This window comes from Nannobrachium achirus (assembly GCF_963921795.1).
Source record: "Nannobrachium achirus genome assembly, chromosome: 9".
NCBI classification, from domain to species: domain Eukaryota; kingdom Metazoa; phylum Chordata; class Actinopteri; order Myctophiformes; family Myctophidae; genus Nannobrachium; species Nannobrachium achirus.
Window position 1 is genome coordinate 41096045 of NC_137818.1, and position 27913 is coordinate 41123957.

The 27913-nt window shown below is 44.0% G+C and overlaps 1 protein-coding gene across 1 annotated transcript in view; it reads right to left on the minus strand.

The window, feature by feature from the left end:
• lamb2 (laminin, beta 2 (laminin S)) overlaps window positions 1-27913 on the minus strand; it is a 71510-nt gene that overhangs the window by 5254 nt on the left and 38343 nt on the right. Inside the window, exons 8-31 of the mRNA XM_080733515.1 lie at window positions 25857-26059; window positions 25259-25379; window positions 24445-24633; window positions 23353-23532; window positions 22082-22194; window positions 20537-20616; window positions 19421-19556; window positions 14060-14218; window positions 13675-13802; window positions 12951-13083; window positions 12319-12511; window positions 11535-11678; window positions 10983-11214; window positions 10196-10359; window positions 6286-6510; window positions 5749-5966; window positions 4699-4795; window positions 4000-4181; window positions 3238-3428; window positions 2703-2887; window positions 1740-1981; window positions 1187-1390; window positions 799-943; window positions 268-475 (exon numbers count right to left, since the gene is read on the minus strand). Coding sequence (XP_080589641.1) covers window positions 268-475; window positions 799-943; window positions 1187-1390; window positions 1740-1981; window positions 2703-2887; window positions 3238-3428; window positions 4000-4181; window positions 4699-4795; window positions 5749-5966; window positions 6286-6510; window positions 10196-10359; window positions 10983-11214; window positions 11535-11678; window positions 12319-12511; window positions 12951-13083; window positions 13675-13802; window positions 14060-14218; window positions 19421-19556; window positions 20537-20616; window positions 22082-22194; window positions 23353-23532; window positions 24445-24633; window positions 25259-25379; window positions 25857-26059 — 4072 coding nt within the window. The remainder of the gene's footprint in view (window positions 1-267; window positions 476-798; window positions 944-1186; window positions 1391-1739; window positions 1982-2702; window positions 2888-3237; window positions 3429-3999; window positions 4182-4698; window positions 4796-5748; window positions 5967-6285; window positions 6511-10195; window positions 10360-10982; window positions 11215-11534; window positions 11679-12318; window positions 12512-12950; window positions 13084-13674; window positions 13803-14059; window positions 14219-19420; window positions 19557-20536; window positions 20617-22081; window positions 22195-23352; window positions 23533-24444; window positions 24634-25258; window positions 25380-25856; window positions 26060-27913) is intronic.

The window sequence follows — 27913 nt, forward strand, 5'->3', positions numbered from 1 at the left end:
TCACCAAAAATAGCCGATCTACAAGCTCACAACGCATCGTGTTGCGACGCGTTGTGAGCTTGTAGATCTGCTATTTTTTGGCAAATGTTCTGCCCAAGGATAATGGATTTTGATTATCACGATAATATTGTAAATCGCGATTTATTTTATCACAATAATCGTGATATGAACTTTTCATATCGTCCCATCCCTACCCGTCACCCACTTTGAAAACCCCCTGGTGTAAAGAACAATACAATCTCTATACGCGACAGAGAACACGTATACCTGGATCTCTTGGCATCCAGCAGCAGCTGCTCGGCCTTGCGAACGTCGTCCTGGGTCTGGTCCAGGATGGCGTCCACGTTGGACAGGCTGCGGACGCGGTCCTTGATCTCGTCGGCCAGGTGCCTGATCTGCTGGGGCGACGCGGGGATGGAGAGCTCCAGCACGCGGCTCGCTATCCTCTCAATGCTGTCTGGGTCCGCGCCTTCTTCTGCAGAGGGAGAGGCAGAGTTATGTGTAACGTTCAATCTTAGACAACATTTGTATGTCTATTTGATTGAGTGTTTGACTGACAGATAAGCAATTGTCTATAAACAGCATAAGGATCTAAACTAGTTTATCTTCTGTGGTGGTGACAGTTTAAAGGTGCCAACACCCTACAGTTGTATTCCATACAACAATCCCTGATGGTAATGTGCTACAATCATGAAATATCTTCTCTACAGTGGCTCTGTGCTGTGTTTTCAACTCAACAGAATTTTGCTTGAGTTTATACTTTGTTGCGCCCAGTGTCGCCCGCCGAAAATAGCTCACGTGTGAGGAAGTCTCTGATCTGTTTGATGAGGTCTCTCAGGTCGTTGTTGGAGCGTTCCACTTTGTTCTTGGTGGCTGTGGCTTTGTCCAGTGCTGCCTGGGCTTTACCCTTAGCCTCCTCTGCCTTGGTCTTTGCCTCTGCTACCTGCACAGAAAAGATGACTTACAGTATTCAACCAGGCTATTGTTTTTCAGCTTTGAGTTTACAGTTAGTGGCAGGGACAATGGTCTGACTCTAACTATGCAAGAAAACGTATGCACTTGTAATACAAATGATAATAATGAACTTTATTTAAATAGCAATTATTATACAACTGGTAGTACCGACGACGCAATCTGATTGGTTGAAACAATCATGTGACCGTGATTATATTCAGAATTACCATACCTTGGTATAGAGTCCGTCCACCTCTGCGATGGCTTTGTTGAGCTCTGCCTCTGCATCTTTGGCTCTCTTCAGGGCATTGTCAGCCTTCGTCACGGCGCCGTTACAGTTCAGACCCCCGCAGTGACGGTTCCCCTCATCATCGCGGCAGCCCGCACCGCCACAGGGACTCTCTCCACAGGGGGCATCACCCGGGGCCCCGCACACCTGGTGGCACAGGTACAGGAACATCTTTATTTGCACTCATTCTTTTACTGTACTGTATGCCTACATTTACCAAAAATAGTGAGTTTGTAGATCAGCCATTTTCAAATTGTTTGTGAAGGGAGATTTCGCCAATTTGGCGAAACTGACTTACTGAGGTATTTATTTGTTTGGTGAAAGGTCGAAGTTCAGTGAAATGTGTTGATAATAACTAAGTTATAAGGGGGTACCCTAACAGGGCAATACTATACTATAGGGTTTAAGTGGTTAAATGACAATCTTTTATTTCATATATTTATCCATCCCAAAACAAGCGAGAATCACTGATTTATATAAAAAGTTTATAACAGACCTTCTCATTAATCTTCTTCATGTCCAGGCCCTGTGCTCGGGCATTGAGGTCCACCAAGGCACGCTTGTTGATGGTGTTCTTGCGGTTGAAGTCATTCTTCTTGTCAGAGATGAGCCGCTCGGTGCGGCGGCGGGTGTCAGCCGACTGACTGACCGTGCTGGGCTTCGTGGTTGTCGACTCATTGGCCCGACGCTCAGCGTCGCGAGACTTGTTGTAAGAACTACGGATGCTGTCGTACGCACCTGGGGGGAAGGTCAAAGAATTAATCACCTTTATAACAATTTACCATATTCTACCTTTCAGCTGCGTATAAGTGATCAGGGGTGTCGCACCAAATTCTGGGCCCTGGGTACAAGGATTCACTGCGAGCCCCCCATGAATGTTCTTCATAGGGGGAGGGGGTTTAACCCATTTAGACTGGGAATGGGAACTCATTATTATGCATTATTTTGTGCTTTAACTATTGACAAATAGCAGATATACAAGCTCTGCGAGCTTGTAGATCTGCTATTTTTGAAAAAACAATAATAATAATAATAATTTGTGCAAGTCTTTGAATCATTTCAAATCCTTCTAAGCTCTTTTGAAGGACCCCCAAAATGATATGTATTGGGCCACGGACCCCATCTCAAAGTATTTAGTTCCAGGAACCCCCTAGAAGCAAAACTTGAGTTAAAAATGTTCTTAAACAAACTTTTCAAAAATAGCAGATCTACAAGCTCGCAGCACGGCACTCAGTGCTGCGCTGTGAGCTTGTATAGCTGCTATTTTTCAATATCTAAAGTAAAATAATTAAGGCCCCTCCACCTTGGGCCCTAGTAACTCAGTCAGTCCCACTTTCCCCCCTCTTGTGAAGGCCCCTGGAAGTGATGATGAATTTGAGGGTGTTTGGGCTGGGCCTCGCCTAAATAAAGCATGGTAAAGACAGCAATGGCAACACTGGGTCGCTCCAATAATTCTCACCGAGGAAGTTGGAGTTCTTGAGGATGTCCAGTTGTCTGTGGAGCTGTTCTGAGGTGAGGTTGAGCTCCTTAGCTTCCCTCTCCAGGGCACTCAGCTCCTTGCTCGCTTCTGAGTTTGTGTCCTGGACAATGGTCAGGTCTCCCTCCAGACGATTCAGGGTGTCAGTGGTCTCACCAATCTGAGCCCTGTGGTTTGGTGGGGCAATGTTAAACTCTCATCTCGGCAGACACTCACATTATACTACTAGATTTTAGTTGTTTCAGTGACATATTAGATAATGTCACAGACAGTAGTTATTACACAGGGTAATAACAGCAATTATTTCTTTGGTGTATATTTGTTCAATATATTAATATTATAGACATTGCATGTTATGTATTTGTATATAACAAAATGGGCAACACAGTTTGCATCACAGTCAGAGCCCCAACACACCAGCCAGACCAGCAATGTCTATATTTATACTATGTAACAAATGTAATTACTAGAAGAGACAATAAATCACACAATAGCTGGTCATGTACAACAGCTTTACCTGAGGTCTTCGATAAGCTCCATCAGTGTGGTGACAGCAGCAGCAGTGGCGTTGCGTGCGTTGACGATGCTCTGGGCCTGTGCCAGTTTCTCCTCCAGGTCCCTGAAGGCCTTCTCATAGGCCCCAGTGAGCCCTGTAGTCTGGATCTCATGAGCACGCTCCGCCAGAGCCTTGGTTCGCACCGCCAGGTCCTGTTGAGATGAGAGAGAACAATAGAAATGTCAAAATAGAAAATGGCTTGGCCACATTAACCGCGGCTTCCCTATTTTGGGCATGTAAAACAAATCTAAATAAATATTTATTCATTTATTAAACTATTCATTTAATAAATCTAATAAATAGTCAAATTTCAAGGTCCCAACATGGTGTGATGTGTTGTGAGCTTGTAAAGTAGATCCTACATTTTCGCAGCACGACACCAATGTATGAAAAGTCAGGCTTAAATAGTTAGTACTCTTGCATAAACACATTTTACAGGTACTATAGCTAGAAGTGCGTGATTTGTGCAAGACTGTTTGAGAAAATAAATGTATTTCCAACTGATGACATTGACCACCCTAACCCTAACCCAAGGCACAAGAACGTTTGACCTGTTTGACGATGCTTTGAAAGTTTCTAAAATAATTTTGCCAAGTCCAATCCTGTTCTTCTTACTGTACCTATGTGCGGTGTGCCATGACACATGGCATACTCTAATGGGTCCCAAACCCCTCCACATCATCCACATGCTGTATTGTTGGGTTTCCTTTTCATGTACAGTACCTGAACAATGCGGTCCCAGTCCCCAAAACACTGGTGACAGGGCTGGCAGTTGGGGAACTGGCCGGAGAAGCCCCTGGCACACTGGTCACAGCGCACACCTGACACGCCCTGCTCGCACAAGCAGTGGCCCGTCACCCGGTTGCACTGAGATGCTGCAATCCCACGCCAGTCACAGTCACAGGCTGGATGCACAGAAAGAGAGAGAGAGAGAGATAGAGACAGACAGAGATAGAGACAGAGAGACGTGTAAGAGACAGTGGCATAATATATGGTAGGCAGATAATAACGGTCTACAGCACAGTACAAAATTGGGTGAAACAATGGGGGGAAAGCAAATGTTTTTCAGCCATCTGTCTGAAATGTAAGCTATAACTATTAACAATACTAATATTAATATACAGGCAGTTTACACTCTTCAGGTCCACATTTTCCTTTATTGTAAAAAGGTTCTGTATAGCAAGAGTGATTGGATTGTTTTGTAATACTTTAATGCTAGACATGGACACTGGGAACTACTATTGACACTAATCACTACCAGAGTCTACATTCTAAAACCAACTACAAACTATGTAATGTATGTATGCAAATGCGATGTAGCTTGTAGATTTTCAGCGAACACATTTGGTGTAGAGGGGAAAAAGAGCAGACCAGTTGACTACAGTATGTATAGAGGGTTTAAGTGGTTGTCATGTTCCTAACCTCTGCACTGAGTCCTGGGGTCTCCCCAGTAGTTCTCCTGACAGTTGGTGCAGGTCTTTCCCCCGAAGCCGTCACGACACTGACACTGACCTGTGAACTTCAGGATACAGAGTGGAGGGACAGCAGTATGACAAATACCTCTGTTAGTGTCACAATTTCAATGGGACGCCCAAAGAAACATGCAAGCGCGTAGCCGCGCACACTAGGGCATTATTTTTTTTTTGCAAATCTACCGTACTTTCTTTCACTACGTAAATATGAACCCAGTAAAGTTAAACATTAATGGCTGAGAACTCCAGATGCAAAAAAAAAAAAAAAAAAAGAAGTTACTCCCGGTGGACGTCGACTTGTGTTAATGACGTCACGCACGCACGCACTCACTCACTCACTCACTCACTCACTCACTCACTCACTCACTCACTCACTCACTCACTCACTCACTCACTCACTCACTCATGCATGTGCCCACAAACGCACACACACACACACACACACACAACACACACACACACACACACACACACACACACACACATGTTTGTTAACATCGATTATGGGGACCTGCGCGGGTTTGCATCGATTATGGGGACACCACTTTCCTGTGGTCCCACAGGCCTGAAAAACTGACTTGAAGCCAACGTCATTGTATGCAAATATCGGACCTGTGATTGGCTAGTAGTGTGTGAATCTCTCATTCTCCCATTCTCTCACACACTCACACAAAAACTGCAGGAAAAAAAAAAATTGGGGGGGGGTCCCCACTGTGTTAACACACCTGTCATATGACATGAAAACGTGAATTGAGGGACTTGCTTAAAAAAAGCACCAGACACTCAGCAACACTGCCCCCTATCTCCCTGAATGATAATAATTATGGGGACCTACGATTTTGTCCCCACTGTGTCAGACGTCCCCTGCGCGTGGGTGTGTGAACATGCGGTTGGTCCCCATAAGTATAGCTAGACAAACGCACACACACACACACACACACACACACACACACACACACACACACACACACACACACACACACTAACACAAACATCATACCTCATTGCATGAGGAGCTGACAGAGTTCTGGGGGTCACAGCCGCACGCCTCGCAGCCTCTCCCAGCGGCCAGGTTCCAGTGGTTGGGGGCACAGTGGTCACACGTCAGGCCAATGACGTTGGGCAGACACTGGCACTGCCCGGTGGCACGCTGGCACACACAGTCATCACGTTCCATGCACTGGCTACTCTCAGTACCCAGGAAGTTACAGGTACACCCTGTGAGGAGGGAGAGGGGAGGAGTTGAAGCAACATAGTTAACCACTTAAGCCCTACTTTGTCATATGAAGAATAGCAAAAATAGCTCACAACTCGTTGCATTGAGTTGTGATTTTTGCTAACAATTATTTGAAATCTTCTATATAATGGCCAAAATAGTGAGGACAGATTGAAAGTGGTCGAAAAAGAAAAGCACATGACAGGGGGGTGCAAAGTTGCAAACCAACATGTACGGTATGAGCCCCCGTAATGCATGCACTGTTATCCAAAAAACACACAATTCTGTGATTGCACCTTTTTGTTCAGGGGTGTAACTCACTTCTACAGTTGCGGCGAGCAGCGTCTCCAAAGTAGCCGCTCCTGCAGATGCCACACTTGGGCCCCTCTGTGTTATAGAGGCACTTCTTGCACTCTCCGGTACGCCTGTCGCATGCATCCACGTCTGACATGTCAATGTTGTTACTGCACTGGCATGGCTGGCAGCGCCCGCCGGGCTGGGAGGGGTTGCCGTAGTAACCCGGGGCACACTCCTCACAGCGGGCACCTGTAGGGCAACAGGAAGACAGGAAACAATAAGAGAAGAGAAGAGTTCCAATGAGGACAGAACAATAGAGAGATGTGAGATCCGAGCGATGTGCACAGTTTGGACAATTTGGTCAATTTGACGGTGGCCATTTTGTTCTTATGTCATACTCGGAGGTACCTTACCAGTTAAAGAGCCTAATGGCTGCGGTGTGAATAAGATCAATCATTCAACAATGACTTTGGCTGGCATTGTTTTTACCATAATGTACTGTACCCTACAGAGCATCTGTTTACATGGATAATTAAGCAGGAAGCTCACTGCATTACAGCAATGTTTACGCCTGGTTTTATAGTGTTGTTGGACATTCACATTAGCTAGCTTCATTTACTCCCTCAGTGTTAACCTAACTCGGAGAGTACACAAATGTAACAATTGGACCCGTAAGAGTCCATTTGGTTAAATTTGGATACAAATGCATAAATTAACACTGAGGACTTTACTGTGTGGCTTTAAAATTACTATATCATGTCTAAAGTCTTTAAATTATCCAAGGTCATTGACTAAAATCCTTTTAAGCAGCAATACCATTTCAAATATCCATCAAATTATGTTTGTATAGCAGTAGCTTTAACCCTCTGTGAAACTAATGATACATTCTAGTTTCTTAAAAAGGTGCTAGTTATGCAGTTTACAGTAGCATGTTACCCAGATTAATCAGTATTGTTACTCATGTTCCATACAAGTATTTGTAACTCTGGGATTATGTTAAGAGGCTTTCATTTGTTAAGGAATTTGTGATCACACGGTTGCTCAGTGGACTACAAACAGCAGATTATTATTATTATACTATTAGATCATACAGTAGATTATGATGTTAGCTTGTACCATAATAAAGTAGCACTCAATAATTAGCCTTTGTTGCTGCACCACACCTCAAGAAACAACAAAGACACCTTTGAAATCAGAACAAAGGCATATTAATTTGTATCATAATGACATACTCCACTCTGCTATGTAGGCTATTTTATTTAGCTGTATTTAAACCTTTTATTCCATAAGTATACACCATACCATTAAGACACCAGTCATTTGGAGGGCTGCAGCCTTCACTTTAGTGAACCATTAATTTGGGTCCTAAGGTCTATTTCATGCTAGCACATCCACCCCCATCCTTACTACACAATAAAATCCTCTTCTGAGAGTGTACAAATGTAACGGGTCAATTTGGTTACATTTGTACACTCTCAGAATTAAATGAATACTGGGAATTTTCCAGGGTAGTCTTTGTCAGATGTTCCCTTCGTACTCTCTCATGTCCCTGTCATGGTGAGCTCTGTCCTCTCTCTTTGTTGAGCATGTTCACATCACATGCACCCACACATAATAGGGTGAATTGTGCAAGTGACACAGACAGCATTTGATGACAGGGTGGATGGATACCAGGAGTGCCATTAGTGTTGGGCGTGTTTTTTAAATCCTGCTTCAACACAGGTGAAGCACACAGCGACCTGACCGAAGCAGGCAAAGCTATACCGTAACTCAGAGCAGAATGCCTGTCAAGACTCATTTCTCAGACATTAAATACAAGCTGGCCTACCCTACATAATGCAATAGGCAGTGTTCATTTAACTCTGAGAGTACACAGATGTAATCAAATAGACCCGTAAGGGACCATTTGATTACATTTATACACTCTCAAGAGTTAGAAATGACTGAGGACCTTACTCTGTATGGTCAGTGAAAATGACACGGATGGACTCTAAGTGTTGCATGGCTGTATTGTCTTGTCATCAATACAGCTCTATCTCTCTGTGTAAATCAGTATAGTATACTGTCAAAAACAAAACAAAACAAACATTTTTGTTACAGCACATTAACAGTGGTTACACCTGCTACACACAGGAGAGATAGAAGCTGACCCAGATTCAGCATCAACCAAACGTTATTTTGCCTGTCCTTTATATCCCAACCTTCCCAGTTACAAGTGTGGGATAGGACAAGATTATGTTCTGTTTTTGTGTTGAAAAAAAACATTTTGCTTTTTACACTAAGGGTGACTCTGGGTCAGGTCCTCAATCAAAGTACAGTATACAGACCTGGTTCAAAATAGGGGGTTGTTTCTTTTGTAATTATGGTTTTTGAAATCATTTCAAACACTTCCAGATTGTGTTTACTTGTAACCTGCACTGGCTACACAGTAAAATCCTTAAGTTCAATTTATGCTTTGAGCGCTACTTGTCTTTTTTATGAGTTTTGGGCACTGATACTTACTGACCGTTCCTCCAGCAAAAAAGGAAAACAAGGAAATGAGTGTGGCCTTGTGCATCTCCATGGTAACAGAGTTTACTTCATCTTTCCAACCAATCAGAGAACACAACATTTGATGAAGTGCCTGTGACCATTCACGTTTCCAGAGGCACCATCAGCGAAGGTCCTCTTTTGTGGTGCGCTGCGTGGGGATGGGACGATAAGCGTCATTATCGTTTATCGTGAAAAACCCTCATAATAATCGTATTGTGAAGATTTAATTTATCGTGATTCGTGATATCGTCCTCCGTCATGCACTGTTTCACCTTTTATTTGCCGAGTTGCATATCCGATACCACTTAACCCCTCTATAATTGGTAAAAGGTACTTATACATACATACTTTATACTATACAGTCTTTTTTCACTCTCTATCAAATGTCTTTGCCAAAAAGACAAATGTTCCGCCCCAGGATAATGGATTTTGATTATCGCGATAATATCGTAAATCGTGATTTCTTTTGTCACAATAATCATGATATGAAATTGTCATATCGTCCCATCCCTACTTCACACAAAGCATAAATTGACCTTTACTGTAGTCTCTCTTCAGAGTGGATTCGCCATATTTGAGTATATTTCACATCCCACCAAACGGGAGACACACTCGACCAGTCGCAGAAAAGAAGCGTTTGAGATGATTTGAATCAAGTGGGTGGGAGTTTTTGAGCCAGGTCTTGCAGAAGTGCACGGTGGCACAGCACCACTGCTGGGATGGGGTGCTGAAGCCATGCAGAGGTATGAGATTTGGTAAAGTAGGATGGGTGAAGGGGAGGGAGGGTTGCTTCAGGTCTGGGGTTAACCATCGTTGCTACTCACGCTTGAAAATGGTCACCCCGGAGCGTTTAACAATCCCTGTGCCGAGTGATACAGGGAAGGGAGGAAATTACATCACATGTTACCACACTGCGTACCATCCGCCCTCTAAGGACTCTCCAGGTGGAAGGTTCATCTTACTTCAATGGGTCAAGACCTGATTCTTTAGTTTTCCTACTAAATGGTCTCTCTATTGCCGTTGCCGTCAACAAATGTTGAGTGGAGGAGTTTTAAAAAAGGATGTTGTTCATGGTTATGATGAGATACAGTTTACACTTTTTGTCTGTTTTTAGCTTCTTTCGGTTTCGGTTCACCACTGAGTTTTCATCTACTGTAGGACTGTCATACTGTAGCAAACTACTGGCAAACTACATTAAACTAGGTCATAGAACTACATACTGTAGATGAAAGACCCACATACTGCCACAACACCATGACACATATCTCTCTCACACACGCACGCACGCACGCACGCACGCACGCATGCACGCACGCACACATGCACACACACACACAGGAACACAACGACCAAAGGGAATGGAGAAAATGAGTGAGGGTAAGTGAGGACAGTTTTACTGTACCTGTGTAACCCTGGTTACAGTTGCAGACAATCTGCCTGTTGCGGTTGTCTTGGTAGCAAGAGGCCGCAAAGTTGCGTCCACTGTTTGGCCCGTCTGGGCAGGGACAAGGACGACACTGGTTACCGGAACCTAAGACTGGGTTACCGTAGAAACCATTGGCACACCTGCAAATAGAACAAAGGGAGGTTATGAACCCCAAATCCATAGATTATTTTATTTTTTTAAATGTATGTTTATTTGACAGGGACAATACAAAAAACAATGTATCAAGTTATAAATACATGAAACCGTTGCATTTGTATATAGGGTTTGTAGCCAAGGCTAATTTGCAACCCCAGTCCCTGGTTTAGGCCTTTCTATACATATATCTACCTAAAAGTCTATTACAAATATATACAAATATCTACCTAAAATCTATTACAAAAAGTACATGCATGAAGCTCTAAAGTACAAAATCATTTCCGAATTACAGTCAAAAAGCAAAGAACATTAACATTCTAAAATGTGCCTACATAATATGTTCGCAGCTTTGGTTGGAATTTAACCAACATTTACCCTTACTATTGCTATTTCTACGCTGACACACCATGAATAACATCCAACCGACCTAGCATCCCTAACTCGGGGGGGAAACATTCACAGGAAATAGCCGATCTACAAAGCAAAGCGTGTTTCTACTGAGTAGGGAAAAGAGCAGACCAAGTACAGAGCCGACACCATTCAACTAAATAGAGGGTCAAACCAATAGTGGTTAAAACTGTTTTAGCGTGCTCGTTCAAGTCCTCACCTCTCACACTTGTCTCCACCGGTGTTGTCCCTGCAGTTGATGCAGGTCCCAGTTCTCTGGTGACACTCCTCGGCATGGCCGTTGCACTCACAGGGCCGGCAGTTGGGGAAGCCCCAGTAGGCCCCCTGGCACCCATCACAGTGCTGACCGAACGCACCCGGGCGACACTGACACTGGCCCGTGTGTTTGTCACAGAGGCGAGTTATGGAACCTTCCAGACTGCATCCGCAGGCTGCAGACAGACACGCAGAAAGCAGAGGTGTAATTTCAGAAAGTGACCACTTAAGCCCTAAAACAGGTTGAAAGTGAATAATGAATGAATATGAATATGATTAATTTGTCTATAAAGTGTGTGTCAGATGTAGATGGATGGGTAGGATGGATGAGTGGGGATTTCAATTTTGGCATAATTTTTATACATGGGCAGTAGAGGGCGCCAGCAGTACAGTTAATACTTTTGGCAGGTAACTGCATTTACAGTGTGTAAAATATACATAACGTAGTCCGGGACAAGTCCGATGCAGAAGAGTCATATTCTTCCTTTAGTCCTACCTATACAGCCTGAGGGTCCAAAGCCAAAGGTTCCTGGAGAACACTGGTCACAGCGGCGGCCAATCACATTGGGCCTACAGCGACACTGACCTCCGCGGACATCACATAGAGAGCTGACCGAACCCTGAGGGTCACAATTGCAAGCTGGGGGAGAACAGAAGAGAGAGAGAAAGAGAGAGAGAGAGAGAGAGAAAGAGAGAGAGAGAGAGAGATAGAGAGAGAGAGAGAGAGAATGAACACAAAAAACTGAACTAGAAACTACACCAAAGCAAGTAAAGCAACTCAAATGATACAATTAAACAAGATAGGATTTAATAATGAAGCAACTTCCATGTGAATCAAACATTACTGGGTGTGTGTGCATTCACACATGCTTTGACTGAAACATGCACATGATTAGACTCTAATCAACTGTGCGTGATTAGAGTGAGCTAACGAGCGGCAACTCATGATCACGTGACCTCAAGTACAAGTCTGTCTCAAACTAGAAAGATGCGTTACAGATCTGCTCAGAAACCTGTCTATTGATGATGTCAGTGTTAACCAAATATGGAGGGACGTCGGGACGATGATCTGAGATCTGAGTCTTCTTATGAAGCAAATTCACACCCCCAAAAAATGCTGATTGGTGTAGTGCTATGTGAGATTAGCAGACGGTGAATGAATGGGCTCAATGAAAACCTATTGGGGGACATACATACTTATGGACGAACACATTCTAGGTGGCTAGAATACTCAAACAGCAGAGGAGCCTTTTAAAATTAGAACTAGAGTTAAAACTCACGCAGAGCCCCGTCGTTAATGATGGCCGACATGCTGGTGATGAGCTTGGCACAGGTGTCGCTCATCAGGGGCCGGGTGACGCTCTTGGCACTCTCGTGGCAGCGGTATCGTTCGTAGGTCTGCTTCCTGATGTTGGAGGCGGGGTCTCCCGCGTTAAACATGTCCAGGGAGGAGTGGCGGGGCAATAATGAAATCTGGAGAGATGGATGATGGAAGGAGGAGGATGAGGAGGAGGAGGGAGCAAGATGAAGTAATTCAATAGATGAGGGTCATTAAACATCAGCTTCTTGGTTTTCAGGTGAATTGTTTTTGTTTAGAAAGAAAACTAAATGTTCTCATGCCTCTTTTATACTCTAAATCAGTGGTTCTCAAAGTGGATTTTAGGGACTCTCTAGATCCTTTGTGGGGGTCTAAAATTGACCCTGACAAGTCTGTAACTCTGACAGTGTACAAATGGAACCAAATGGACCCGTTAGGTCAAGTTAAGGGGAGAGTACACGGTCAAAGTTAAGGGGAGACCTTCACATTTCAAAGTTTGAGAACCACTGCTCTAAATACAGTATATTACTAAATATAATCAACTAAATATAAATCAGACTTTAGGTTAAGATAAATACTGTATAGGGGCCTCACAGAGTCAACGAGGACGCTTGCATCGGTGGATCCGTAGAGGATGCTGTTGGCATCCTGGTAGCGGGTGAACTCAAAGCGCAGCGTGTAAGTCACATCTTTCTCCAGACACACAGAGTGAGGAAGCACCACAAACCTGGAGCAAACACACACACACAACACATTCACATTCATGTGTGCTTATCACGCACGCCTATGTTACAATATCATTTTTTTAATTGGGTTAATGTTGAGTATAAACATGCCCCGATTTTATTTGACTGCGGTCAGTCATCTGTTAGGTGTAAGGTTACTTCTAAGGTTCATTAATGTCTGTACTGTAAGTCAATGCAATGTTCCCAGATGTGTGTGTGTGTGTGTGTGTGTGTGTGTGTGTGTGTGTGTGTGTGTGTGTGTGTGTGTGTGTGTGTGTGTGTGTGTGTGTGTGTGTGTGTGTGTGTGTGTGTGTGTGTGCGTGCGTGCGTGTGTGTGTGTGTGTGGGTGGGTGGGTGGGTGTGTGTGAGAATGTACTTAAAGTACCAAAAGTAAAAGTACAAAATGTTTGAAAATAGCAGTAGTAGCAGATCTACAAGCTCACAACGTGTCGCATAGCCAAGGTATAAACTAGGGCTAAAGTTCTTAATGTATGTTTTGTAATATTAAATTGTATATCTGCAAAGTAACTAGCAACTAAAGAGAGAGTAACTAAAGAGAGATGTGCTGTGTGTGTCCTTCTGTCTCCACTCACCGGGCCCCGGATGGCAGGGTGACAGTGAGTCTGTCATCAGCAGGGATGGTGTTTCCACAGGGACTGCTGGTAGGAATGGCCCCTGGACGCACCACAGTGACACGCACCTCCTCCCAGTCCCTGGGCATCTGCAGTACAGAGTAACACACAACCAGAGAAATATGACTGCTATGTATGTATCAACAGGAAAAGTACAGCATTGGGTACCAAGTTTTATGTTCTGTATGGGTCTTTATGTGCGTGCGTGTACACACGCACACGCACAGTAACTCTGCCAGTGGACCAGTAATCTACTATCTCCCATAGAATCCAGGTGCTGTTAAACACAGAAACACACACACGCGCACACACACATACACATTACATAATCACACATTATACACACCTGTGACTCGTAGCGGATGAGTAGGTCATACTCCATGGAGTAGGGGATATTACTAATGTGGAACTCCAGAGTGCCACGCTCAGGTGCGCGGGCGAACCCTGTGCCAGTCCATGAGGCGGGACGTCCGGGCTGCTGCTCCCTGGTCTCCACTACACAGCCCTGGGAATATACAAACACATGATGTTTTATACCCCATCTGTGTCACTTTACATTTTAACCAAAGTGGTTAAATGTGCAAAAGATGTGTGCAAGTGGTTAAAGTAAGCATTCATTTATACTTTGGCTATTGAAAAATAGCAGATATACAAGCTCATAGCACGGCACCAAGTGCCACGCTATGAGCTTGTAGATCTGCTATTTTTGAGAAATCTTTGTGCAAATCTTTGAGTATGTATTATTTTAAAGCAAACATTTTTAACTCATATCTTTGCTTCTATGGGTCCCTAGAACAACATACTTTGAGATGGGGGTCCGTGGCCAAATGCAAATAATTTTGGGTTTCCTTGACATGAAAGCGTTTGAGCACCACAGATGTAGAAACACTAGAGGTTCGCGGCCCTTCGGGCCGCTCACATCTAGAGTCCACGCCCGCTTCTTTACTAAAAACGTTTAAAAAAAAAAAAAAAAAAAAGTTTTTGAAAAAAAAAAAAAAAAAAGTTAAAAAAAAAAAATATATATATATATATATATATATATATATATGTATATTGTGGGGTTTTATTGTGGCGGAACTATTGTGGCGCAGCGCACGTTTCCGGTCAGACATATTTGACCGCCGGACGCACTTCCGGTGTGTGTGTGTGTGTGTGTGTGTGTGTGTGTGTGTGTGTGTGTGTGTGTGTGTGTGTGTGACACAGCCCTCCCTCTCTGTTGTAAATGTAATTCGATACACTGCCCGCTCCTCTCCCCTTCCCTCTCCCTCTCTCTCTCTCTCTCTCTCTCTCTCAGTGCCTGTGTGAGTATAGGCTTCAAGCATGTCCGTTTTGTGGAGGCTTCATGTCCGTGCTTGAAGTGGGCGTGGCCTCTAAGCCAATTGTAAATACTAGAAGCTGGGCCGCCCTTCGGGCGGCCCAGCGTCTAGTCGGCGACCTGGCCAACCCGGAACAATGTAAATAGGGAATGAATGCCCCGCCCTTTAATGCAAACCCCATTATACCTGTTTTCATAGGACCCGTTTTGACCATCTGTCTGCCTGTGTCCATTTATGCCCATATATGGAGATATCTGTATCTGTCTGTCTGTCGGCGTCCATTTTATGTCCATATATGGAGATCACTGCAGTTATAGTTCTGGGTCCATTTTATGCCCATATATGCCCATATATGGAGATATCTGTCTATCTGCGTCCATTTTATGCCCATATATGGAGATCTCTGTATCTGTCTGTCTGTGTCCCTTTTATGCCCGTATATGGAGATCTTTGTGATTCTGCGTCCATTGTATGCCCATATATGACATATATGGAGATATCTGTTTATCTGCGTCCATTTTATGCCCATATATGAGATCTCTGTCGCTTTTTCAAACAGATGGTCAAAACGGGTCCTATGACAACAGGTATAAACAGATGGTCAAAACGGGTCCTATGACAACAGGTATAATGGGGTTTGCATTAAACGGGGAACCGGCACTGTGTCTGCAACACAGTCGGAGGCACAGACAGATACAGAGATCTCCATAATGGGAATAAAGGGACACAGACAAACAGATGGAGGAGGAGACAAACTTAATGCAAACCCCATTATACCTGTTGTCATAGGACCCGTTTTGACCATCTGTTTGCCTGTGTCCATTTATGCCCATATATGGAGATATCTGTATCTGTCTGTCTGCGTCCACTTTATGCCCATATATGGAGATCTTTGACCATCTGTTTGCCTGTGTCCATTTATGCCCATATATGGAGATATCTGTATCTGTCTGTCTGCATCCATTTTATGCCCATATATGGAGATCTATGCAGACACAGTGCCAGTTCCGGAAAATCCTGATGTCAGACATCAGAATCCGAACCTTTCGTGCTGGTTCCAGAAAAACGTGTATCGGGTCGGGTCGAGGCCGAGCACTGCACTACCTGCTGCGGTGGGGAACGCGCGTGCCGAATTTGAAATAGGGAATGAATGCCCCACCCTTTAATGCAAACCCCATGAATGCCCCACCCTTTAATGCAAACCCCAATATACCTGTTGTCATAGGACCCGTTTTGACCATCTGTTTGTCTTTGTCCACGTATGCCCATATATGAAGATCTCTGCACACACAGTACCGGTTGCGGAAAACTCTGATGTCAGACATCAGCTCCGCATACGGGCATTCATTTTATTCCCATATATGGAGAACGCGCGTGCCGGTGGGACGAACGGTTCTCGAGATACGTGGATTACATACATACATACACACTCACAGAGATTTTTTGTTGACTCATGTACGTACGTGATGTCAGAGCCTTTTATGAAGTGATGTCACAATGAGTCAGCGCTTGCGCCGATTTCCTCCGGAACAGCCTGATGTCAACAATCAGCCCGCATAAGGAGATTCCGAACGTTTCGCGCCGGTTCGGGAAAACCGCGCGTCGGGTCGGGTCGAGGCCCGGCACTGCACTCCGTGCCGCGGCGGGGAACGCGCGTGCCGAATCTGAAGCCGGTGGGACGAACGGTTCTCGAGATACGCGGATTACAGACACGCAGAGACTTCTCGCATTTATAGATAGATAAGATAGGTTTTCCTGAAAATTGTTTTTCAGATAATTGTTGGGATTTAGAAGCCATTTTTAGAATCGCTCTCAGGTTTTAATGGGTTAAGCTCTATTCAGAAAACATTCAAATATAGCTGCTCTACAAGCTCATAATGCAAATCATGCTAATCAAAGGAATGGCCACACAATCCTCAGTTGCAGTGACAATTATTCATGCACCAATGTTTTGGCAGTGAAGCCTTTATCACACTCCTGAAGAAGGCGTTATAACAGAGATGCTGGTGTGTTAATTAATGTCACTGTAATAAAGAGGAGGAGTGTGAGGCTATTTCTTTGATGATTTCTGTACTTTCCATACAGTCCATCCATATTCAAACATTTTCCTCCTCAGTGGGTTGACCAATTTATTACCATTCTCACCACAGGATCTGCAGTCGCACTCACTGGCCCGTAGCCCTGACGGACGGTGGGTGGAAATGCAGGTATGGACGGACTAGTAAAACTTAGGCTGTATTCTGTGATATGAATGCTGTTGTGATATTTTGTTCTCTATTGCAGCCATTTCAATTTGTATTACTATGATGATTATTACCAGTAAGACTCCCTTACTGGTAATAATATAAGCGAGATAATAATATAAGCGAGATAAGCGACCGTTGGTCGCTTATCTCCTGTCACACTGCTGACATCAGTATGACATCACACCGTACACAAATGACCCTTATATAAGACCGGCATTATCTACTGACAGATTAGTAACAAGATGTCAAAATCATTGAAGGTTTACCCTACTAACCAACTGTTTACCATAGCAACCATGTTTTTTACCTTAGCAACCAACTGTTTACCCTAGCAACCAACTTTTTACCACAGCAACCATGTTTTTTTTACCCTAGCAACCAACTGTTTACCCTAGCAACCAATTGTTTACCATAGCAACCATGTTTTCTTACCCTAGCAACCAACTGTTTACCCTAGCAACCAACTGTTTACCATAGCAACCATGTTTTTTACAGGGCCTGGGATTGATGACATCAGAAATCTCCATATATGGGCATGAAAGGGATTTTGTTTCTGGAAATATGTCTGTGGGGTGCCACATTTGGAATAAAACACTTACATCACACATCTGGATATCCATACAGCCCATCTAGTTTGCCTGGGACAATGATCTCCATATATGGGCATACAACTTATGTTAATTAGTAAAGCCTGGGGATCTCCATATATGGGCATGAGGGGTACCCTAAAAGGGCATCATCTGGGAATAGCAAATATAGTTATCCTAGAAAGTGAAAATCTTACATCAAAGGCCATAACTACCTACCTACCACCATACTGCATTCCTCATTAAACTACCTACCAGTAAGATGCCTAAGGGAGAAAAGCAAAGGGCGAGGTTGCACCATTTCTTGGTCTTCTGGCCAGTGATGTATATCGGACCATTTAACCATATATGGAGACATCTGGTACCCAAAGATATTCACAGATATGGGCTTAATATTGATGACATAAGGGATCTCCATATATGGGCGTAAAAGGGATTTGGTTCCCCTGGCATCACAGGGATCTCCATATATGGGCATAAAATGGATTTGGTTACCCTGGCAACACGGGGATCTCCATATCTCCATATATGGGCATAAAAGGGATTTGGTTCCCCTGGCATCACAGGGATCTCCATATATGGGCATAAAAGGGATTTGGTTCCCCTGACATTACAGTGATGTCAGTGGCTGGTTCTACAGAGGGGATCTCCATTTATGGGCATAAAAGGGAATGTATGTATGATGATGTCAGATATCATAGACGTCATAGGACTTTCACATAACGAATAACTGAGTAAGCATGTAAACCCGTAAAATCTATATTTGGGCATGGCTGATTTATGACCTCATCATGATGACACGAGCAAACACAGCTGAATTGTATAAATGATCAGTGCATAAATCGAAGAGTCTTGGTCAAATACTTCTGTTGGTTTCTGCAACACACGTGACCATCAACAAACGTCACACCTTTGTGTGACGTTTGTTGATGGTCACGTGTGACGTGTGACGGACGGACGGACGGACGGACGGACGGACGGACGGACGGACGGACGGACGGACGGACGGACGGACGGACGGCCGGTGGAGGTTTTCATAGTAAACTGCTCCCTGACGGTCGCAATTAGTCCTATTGATGTTATTCGTTTTTTAATTTCTTACAAATCCTGTAACTTCTTGCCATTAGACTGATTAGAGAATAGGGATGGGACGATATGAAAATGTCATATCATGATTATTGTAACCAAATAAATCACGATATTATCGCGATAATCAAAATATCCCCAACATCCATTATCCTGGGGCGGAACATTTGCCGCGATGCGACGCGTTGTGAGCTTGTAGATCTGCAATTTTTTGGCAAAGAGATTTGGTAGAGAGTGAAAAAAAGACTGGATCAAGTACGTATATTATAAGTATGTTTTACCAATAGAGGGTTTATGGCACCGGATATGCAGCTCGGCAAATAAAAGGTGAATTGATCCTAGTGCATGACGGAGGACGATATCACGATAAATTAGATCTCCACGATACGATTGTCGTGAGTGTTTTTTATCACGATAAACGATAATATAGCTAATCGTCCCATCCCTCTTAGAGAATAAAGAATAAACTCACCTGGCCCATCTTGGCAAACTCTGCCTCATACGTGTAGTGGTCCAGAGCCATGAAGAAGTACCCAGACTCCACCTCGGTACACTGACGCCCCGTCATGTGACTGCGACAACGGCACTGACCACTCTCCATGGAGCATCTATGGAGGACAGGCATACAATGCTCATCAAGACACAAAATAATTCAGGGGTCTTCAACAGGGGGTCCGGGACCCCTAGGGGGTCCTCAGATTTACTACAGGGGGTCCTCCAAATCTTTGTGTGATAGGAACTTGTTTTTTTCCCCTTTCTTATATTAACCACTTGAACCCTAGCGTCCATATTCTGAAAACTTTAGCCAAAAATAGCAGATCTAGAAGTTCACAACGCCTTGCAGGCTTTTTCAGGTGAAACTAGTGTCCAACAAACTAAAGTATAAGTAACAGCATTGATGAATTTGCAGATAGTATAGCATTTCTATGTTTGGCAAAAACAATCAAGAAACAAGAAATGTTTGGTATAGCGATGCATTTCTTCAAAGAAAAGAAAACATGCTTTATGAATTCCATATGTACAGTATATGTGTGTGTGTGTGTGTGTGTGTGTGTGTGTGTGTGTGTGTGTGCGTGCGTGCGTGCGTGCGTGCGTGCGTGCGTGCGTGCGTGCGTGCGTGCGTGCGTGCGTGCGTGCGTGCGTGTGTGTGACATGTAATAATTTGAAATACATTTAATCTATGTCTGGTCATATATCATGAAATTACTTTTCAGTCACATCATACGCTGCTTTATACCCTCCCAATATGTGCTCACGAAACCTACTTTCACCAAATCAATACAATAGCGTGTGTGTGTGTGTGTGTGTGTGTGTGTGTGTGTGTGTGTGTGTGTGTGTGTGTGTGTGTATGTGTATGTGTGTGTGTGTGTGTGTGTGTGTGTGTGTGTGTGTGTGTGTGTGTGTGTGTGTGTGTACAATGCTGTACCCCCTCCAACTGTGATTTTGTTCCCCACATAATTTATGTTCCCCATTTTCAACTGTTTTTATTTTATTTGTGACACTTGCTTTGGCAATGTAAACGTATTTTTTCTCATGCCAATAAAGCTCCTTTGAATTGAAAAATTAAGACTAAACCAAGAGCACTCACTGGTTGTCCAGAGCTCCGCCCACGTCACACTCACAACCTCTGCATCCATTCACATCATGGCTCAGGGCCCAGTGTTCTGGCTGGGGGGGACAAAGAGACAGAAAGAAGACATTGAGACAAATAAAGAGACAGACAGAAATAGAGTTGGCAGAGCAACACATGGACAGAAAGAGAAAGACACAAGAAGAAGCACATAACAGAGGCACACATGCTGATACACAAAACAGAGAGAGAGAGAGAGAGAGAGAGAGAGAGAGAGAGAGAGAGAGAGAGAGAGAGAGAGATGGAAGAGACACAGCAGACAGAAATTGAGACCCAGATAAACAGGCACACAGACAGACAGACAGACAGACAGACAGACAGACAGACAGACAGACAGACAGACAGACAGAGATGCATAATTCCCCACACATTATTAGCCAGGGAACTTCCCCTGCTGTTTGATTGACAGGATGTGTGTGAGTCATCTTAGTGTACCCAGCTGTTGTTCCCTCGCTAATGGAATGACGGCCCTTTACAGTAACTTTTCAAAATAACCCTGAGGCATATTATTATTATCGCTCACCTCTTTTTTACACTGTCACACTGACTGCAATTATTATATTGTTTTTTTCCCTTCTACATTGTACGGAATGTGCTGACCTGACTGTCACGGGATGAGAATCTGTTGCCAGGGTTATTGTTTCTAAAAGGAGGTTTTACAGCGAGCTTATGAGATACCTGACCATGTTAGGCATGCTGTAAACCACACTAACCGGACAGGCCTCAAATCCCTGGGCTAAATTTAGACTGCCCCCGGGAAGGAGCTCACATTCCTGGCTACTATTCCTGGCTGTGTGGGCTCCAGAGGAGAGGTGAAGTTATAATGGGAGGTGGGTCGCCACACAACACCTTGGGTTGTTTGGCAGGGAGTGTGAGAGAGACATAACGAATAGAATAGGATGAGACAATTGACTACAACAGAATAACTCTCAAAATAATTCTCAGCTTCTCACACTTGCCTGCCTGAGGTGTGAGAGGAAAATGTTAGAAAGTCAAAATTGTGATAAAAACCTCTGCAGATAATCAGAGATCTAAAGTCACAACTTAGAAGGAAAAACTCAATTCACAATTCAGCCCTCTTAAATTTTATATAGTAGCAGGAATGGGCGCCCATAATAAACAGACAGACATAAAGAATACAAAGAAAAAGGGAGAATGGCAGAGAGAGAGTGAATAACATTAACTTAATGGCACTGTAACAAAAGCAATGAATGAAAAATGGAGGGGAAGACAAGCAAAGGGCAGAGAGGAAAGAGAGTAGAACAACCTACACATTTCGATACCACACAAACACCAAATTAAATTTGTGGTGGTGCTAATTCTTCCTTTTAAGCAAGAGACAACGACAGCTGGTTAATAGACAAAAAAGAGTAAAAATGTGTAAGTGAGGGAGGCATGGTGAGAAATGGTCAGAAGCCGAGGGTAGACGGTTTGTTTATCTATATGTACTTTATCTAACATTGTTCTTGTGTTCAATGACATTCTGAGCAGTATCTCTCTCACCAGACATTGGTCACAGCTGCGTCCGGTGACCAGGCGCTTACAGAAGCAGTCTCCGCTCACTGGATCACACTGGGCGCTGCCAGTCACTGTGCCCCTGCGGTCACAACGGCAGGCTGGAGAAGCAAAGAAAAAAAAGGACAAGAGGGCAAAGGTCATATACTGTGTTAAATTTCTTACTGCTGTGCTGACACTGAGAAATTGCATTTTGTTATTTTCTGCCATTCAAAAGGATGCAAAAATAGTTTCAAAGCATGCACGCGAGCGTGCTCACCCACCCACCCACACACACACACACACACACACACACACAAACATTCTAACTCAGTCATGCCTGTATTACGGCATTACACTGAAAAGCAGGATTTTCGTCTCCTGTTTTTTTCTCTACACTATATCTTCACAATGTTAAACATTGCTATGCCTTGTGAGCTTGTAGATCTGTTTTTTGTGCCTACTGTAATGTTTGCCCCCCAAATAAGGTTCAATTGGTTAAGCGACAATCGTTCTTCTTTTTTTCTTTTTCATGTGGGTTCAAAACATAAAATACACTGTCAAATAGCAGCAGCTCTACATTATGCCTTGCACTGAGGCTGAGCTGCATAAACACTTTTATACTAGGGCCTCCTTTTCAAATCTAAATGTCTGAGTGCTAGACTAAACACCATCAGTTTCAGAGCTCTAAGTATCTGTTAGCTCAGAATGTGGACGGATGCAGCATGCCTGTTTCTGTCTGTGACAGAGAGTCCACCTACAAAACGGCACAACCCAACTCATTATAGCGATCTCTGTTTATGTTTTCCAAATGTTTGGGTCCAATTTTAGCCGTAGACTACAGATTACCAATGTTTTGACCAATATTTTGTAAAATGTGCAAAATCTTGAAATCTTATATTGTAGCTTGCAGTTCTGTTAATTGTTTTATTATATATATGGTACAAAATCAGGACACCTCGGCTTCATAGTTGCCAATACAGATGTGATCAAAAAAGCTCAGTGGCCTTGTGGTTAGAGTGTCCGTCCGCCCTGAGAATGTCATATCAAAGACTCTGAAAAATGGGATCCAGTGCCTTCCTGCACTCAGCATCAAGGGTTGGACTGGGGGTAAGTCCCTGCAACATACTAGCATCATGTCTTGTACATCAAGCTGCCTCACGCTACAGAAACAGGAGATAGGCTCCTGCCCTATGTGCCTCATGGCTCGGCAAGACATACTACTTACTCTATTTTCAGGGTTAAGTGCTCGTGCTTTTGTGTAAACTGTGTATACTCACGCTGACAGCCTTGAGGGTTGTCGGCACTCAGGCCAAAGAAGCCTGTCCTGCACTTGTCGCATCGTGGCCCCTCCACGTTGGCCTTACAGCGGCACTGGCCCCCCAAAGTGCCCAGGGACGGGTCGGTGAGGCCGTCGCACATCCCTCCGTTCTGGGAGCCGTCCGGGTCACAGTCACAAGCTGTTGGGGGTGAGGGAGTGGGGCCAAGGGACGGGGAGGAGGTGAGGGAAACATGACATACAAAAACACAAATGTGAATGTGCATTCTCAAACACACACACACGCGCGCGCGCGCACGCGCGCACGCACGCACGCACGCACGCACGCACACACACACACACACACAATATGCTCTCACAATTATGCCAATTACTCATTGCTTTTCTAAGCAAGTTGAAAACTCAAAGCGCTTTACAGTTGTCCATTCATTCATACATTGGGAGGGGAAGCGGTGAACAGTGGACACCAGCGTCCTCACTATCCCACATTCACACACCAATGGTGGCAAGGTAGCACCGACAGACTCATTGGAGGCAACGTGGGGTTCCATTTCTTGCCCAAGGACGTGTGGACAGGAGCCTTGGACGACCTGCTCTACATCCTGAGCCACAGCCGCCACCTTGGGGCTCAATAACAAAACCCACATTCACACATAAAGTACACACAAAGACTGGCACACCAACTAGGGCTGTCACGATATGACATTTTACATGGCGATTAATTGTCACTCAAATAATTGGCGATTAACAATTTAATTGTGTATTTGTCGTTGATAATTACATTTCTGTTTGGCTTTTAGGCTTTGAAGTTGCATATGGTAGATATGACACATAACCTAAATATACAAATACATTACTGACATATTTGACAACTTACTACTTAAAAAATAACATTGATAGTGGAAATAGCCGATCTACAAGCTCACAACGCAGATCTGCTATTTCCTCTATTTTTTACTTTTAAAAAAATATATGAAAACTTTTCAACATGGAAACGATTATGACGATTATGAAAAATAATCACGATTATGTCAAAAAAAATCACGATTAGACGATTATGTAATAATTGTGACAGCCCTACACACCAACTCACCAATGCAAACCCTGGGGTCTCTGATATCCTTGGTGGGGTCCTTATAGAAGAAGGGTTTGCACATCTCACAGTTGCGTCCCATGGTGTTGTGGAGACACTCGTCACACACTCCTCCGCTGACGTTGCCCGTGGCCAGGTACACCGCCATGTCAAAGTGACACTGGCTGGAGTGGCCGTTACAGTTGCATTCTGGGGATGACAACAGAAAACTAAATTAAGTACAAAGTTCTGTGCTTATCACATGTCAATAAAAGTGGGAAAAAATATAATTATAATAATCAGTAATCCATAACTGTTACTTTCTGGGTTCATGAAGCCGTAAATCAGGGTTCCCCAATTAGTTTTCCCCAAGGGCCGGATTATGTCTAGGGTACCAAGCCGAGGGCCACAGCATTGCAGGGGGCGACGGTGGCGTTCCCGCTACTCCAGCGACAGTTTTCGTCGTTGTCGGGTGAAAATCTTGTATGTCCAAAACCGTTCGTTTTGAATTTATCATTTTAAAAATGATTTAAACTAGTGAAAACAGCCGATCTACAAGCACACAACGCCTCGCGGTGCGAGGCGTTGTGTGCTTGTAGATCTGCTGTTTTCACGATATACTAGTGTTGTTGCTGCACCATTATTACTGGGGTTGATGTGGGCCAGACAGTGGCCCCCCGCGGGCCGCAAAAGGCCCGCGGGCCGCCTATTGGGGAACCCTGCCGTAAATAGTTACTGATTACCAACACATCAAATCATATCATATCATATCATATCATATCATATCACATTGCATTGCATCACATCCTTCATGTTCTTAACCTCCTCTACTCACTCTTGCAGGCATTGGTGTTTCGTCCCTCAGCCGGCCTCCAGGGCAGGTCATTGTAGAAGTCATCACACCTTTCACAGTTCAGACCATTTGTGTTGTGGTTACACACACACCTTCCATGAACCTGGAACAGAGAGTGGGTCAATGTGTAATACGGTATGTTCATATTTCTGGTGAACTCCATGCCTTGGCATTTCTCAAAAGGCAGTTCTGTGGTTCAACTCTAACTTCTTAACAGAAAACAAGTTGTCGTCTTACACGGAGATGAATCTGATATGAACTGTTGATTCAACAACAAAGTGTGCCCCAGGGTTAAACAATGGGAGAATGGGTCTGATTTTTACACGATTGGCTTTCACACAATAAACTATGGCTCAATAAATCAAAATCCTTTATACTCAAATAAAGGAATGACATGAACTCAAATCCAAACCTAGCTTTTGTAATAACCAGTAGTGATGGCACTCCTCTGCATGAAGTTCATTAAAAACTAAATTATTAAACAATGCTTCCATTGAAAACACCTATAACATTTATGTGTGGAATTGTTGTTCAATGATCCAGAGTTCATATAATCGTTCTTCAGCGCATCTCCACTAACCATTCCTTCTATCTCGTCCCTGATCCCATCGATGGGGGCGCACTCAGAGGCGTGGCCATAGCAGAAGCAGTTGCCGCGGACGACCAGCTCATACATGGCGTAGTAATACTTCTCCTTGATCTCCACTCTGGTGTCCAGCAAGTTGTCGCCCAGCGTATGCAGTTTGGTGAAGTTCACTCTTAGGTTGGTGATCCTCAGCTGATCTGAAGCATTGCAGAAAGAGGGAGAGGAGAGGAGAGGAGAGGAGAGGAGAGGAGAGGAGAGGAGAGGAGAGGAGAGGAGAGGAGAGGAGAGGAGAGGAGAGGAGAGGAGAGGAGCAAAAATAGGATTTAGGTTCTACATACCGGTACATCTGGAAATAACAAGTCATCCTGCAATGTTGGTGATCCTCTGGCCAGACAGAATGGGGGATGGGGGTGGCCAGAGGGCAACATGGAGAGAAACAGGATTTAAAAATCACAGGTCCACACTCCACATGTGGACACTGGGGTTCAGCAAAGTTCACGTGTGCGGTAACGATCCTCAGCTGCTAGCCAGGGGATGAGGAAGTCAATAGAAAGATAGATGATTGCGGAGGTGATGGATGCCTTAGCAAAAATGGGCATAACATATGGTAAAATGAAAATAAGACCATATGCATAATGAATAACTGTCAATCACACACACATGCGCGCACACGCTCTCTCACACACACACACACACACACACACACACACACACACATGCGCGTGCTCTCACACGCACGCACGCACGCACGCACGCACGCACGCACGCGCGCGCGCGCACACACACACACACACACACACACACACACACACACACACACACACACACACACACACACACACACACACACACACACACACACACACACACACACACACACACACACACACACACACACACACACACACACACACACACACACAGACCTTTTGGCCCTTTGGGAGGAAGTCGGGCCAGTGGAGCATGACAGTTGTGAGCAAGTATAGCAAAGCATTATGGGTGAACAATGATTAATGATGCGGGACAGCTTGAGGGGTCATTCATCTCAGGGGGGTTTGGGGGGACAATGAGGATTGCAACCAGAAGTACAGCAAAAGTAATGTTGATAAATGGGGTTTGGGCAATTGGAAGATATAAAAATGATATAACGCAGTAGCCTAATTCTCAACTCTGGACCTGGTCAACCACTTAAGCAGTTCATCACGCGATTGTGTCACAGGGAGGAATAGCGGAAATCTTTTGAAAATGTTATCTAACTTGTGACAGATTTAACAGATGGGGACAGATTTCACATTAGACAGATTAAGATTTAGAACAGCAATACTCTGTGTCCACACATGTACAGTCCTTATATCGTCGTTGTCGGGTGGAAACCTTGTATGTCCAAAACCTTTCGTTTAGTATTTATCATTTCAAAAAGGATTTAAAATAGTGACAATAGCTGATCTACAAGCATACAACGTCTCGCTTAGCGAGGTATTGTGTGCTTGTAGATCTGCTATTTTCACTACTTTAGTAGGGCTTTAATTATGAAAAAAACATACATTTGAAACTTGGAGTTACAAGGTTTCTGCCCGACAATGACGATATGGTACTAGGTACCAGGGTAGCTGCAAAAAATAAAGCATATTTTTTTCATAATTGGCCAAGACATAATTTGGTGTCGAAATAGTTCTTCCTGTATCCTATCTCTAGGTAAGGTGCACCTCGGGGGAGTAAGATAAACTCCTATCTGTTCACCCTGTTAGCTTGAATCAGCCTGATAGCCGTTAGTCAGCTGTCAGATGGATGGAACATTGTCCGCTGTACTCCAGCTGCTCTGTACAGCAGATACCAGGGGGGCAGTGGTGAAACATTTACTGAAATGTTTTACTCAAGTAACAGTATCAATATACCGTAGGGTAGAAATAGTATGTTAGGGCACGGTCACACCGGCCAAATATGCTACCTATGAGATTGGATTCTGCCAATGCATTTCAATGGGAATGGCGTGGACTAATGGTCTTACAAGAAAAAGTCTGGAATTCAAATGAATTAATCAATAAAAGTGC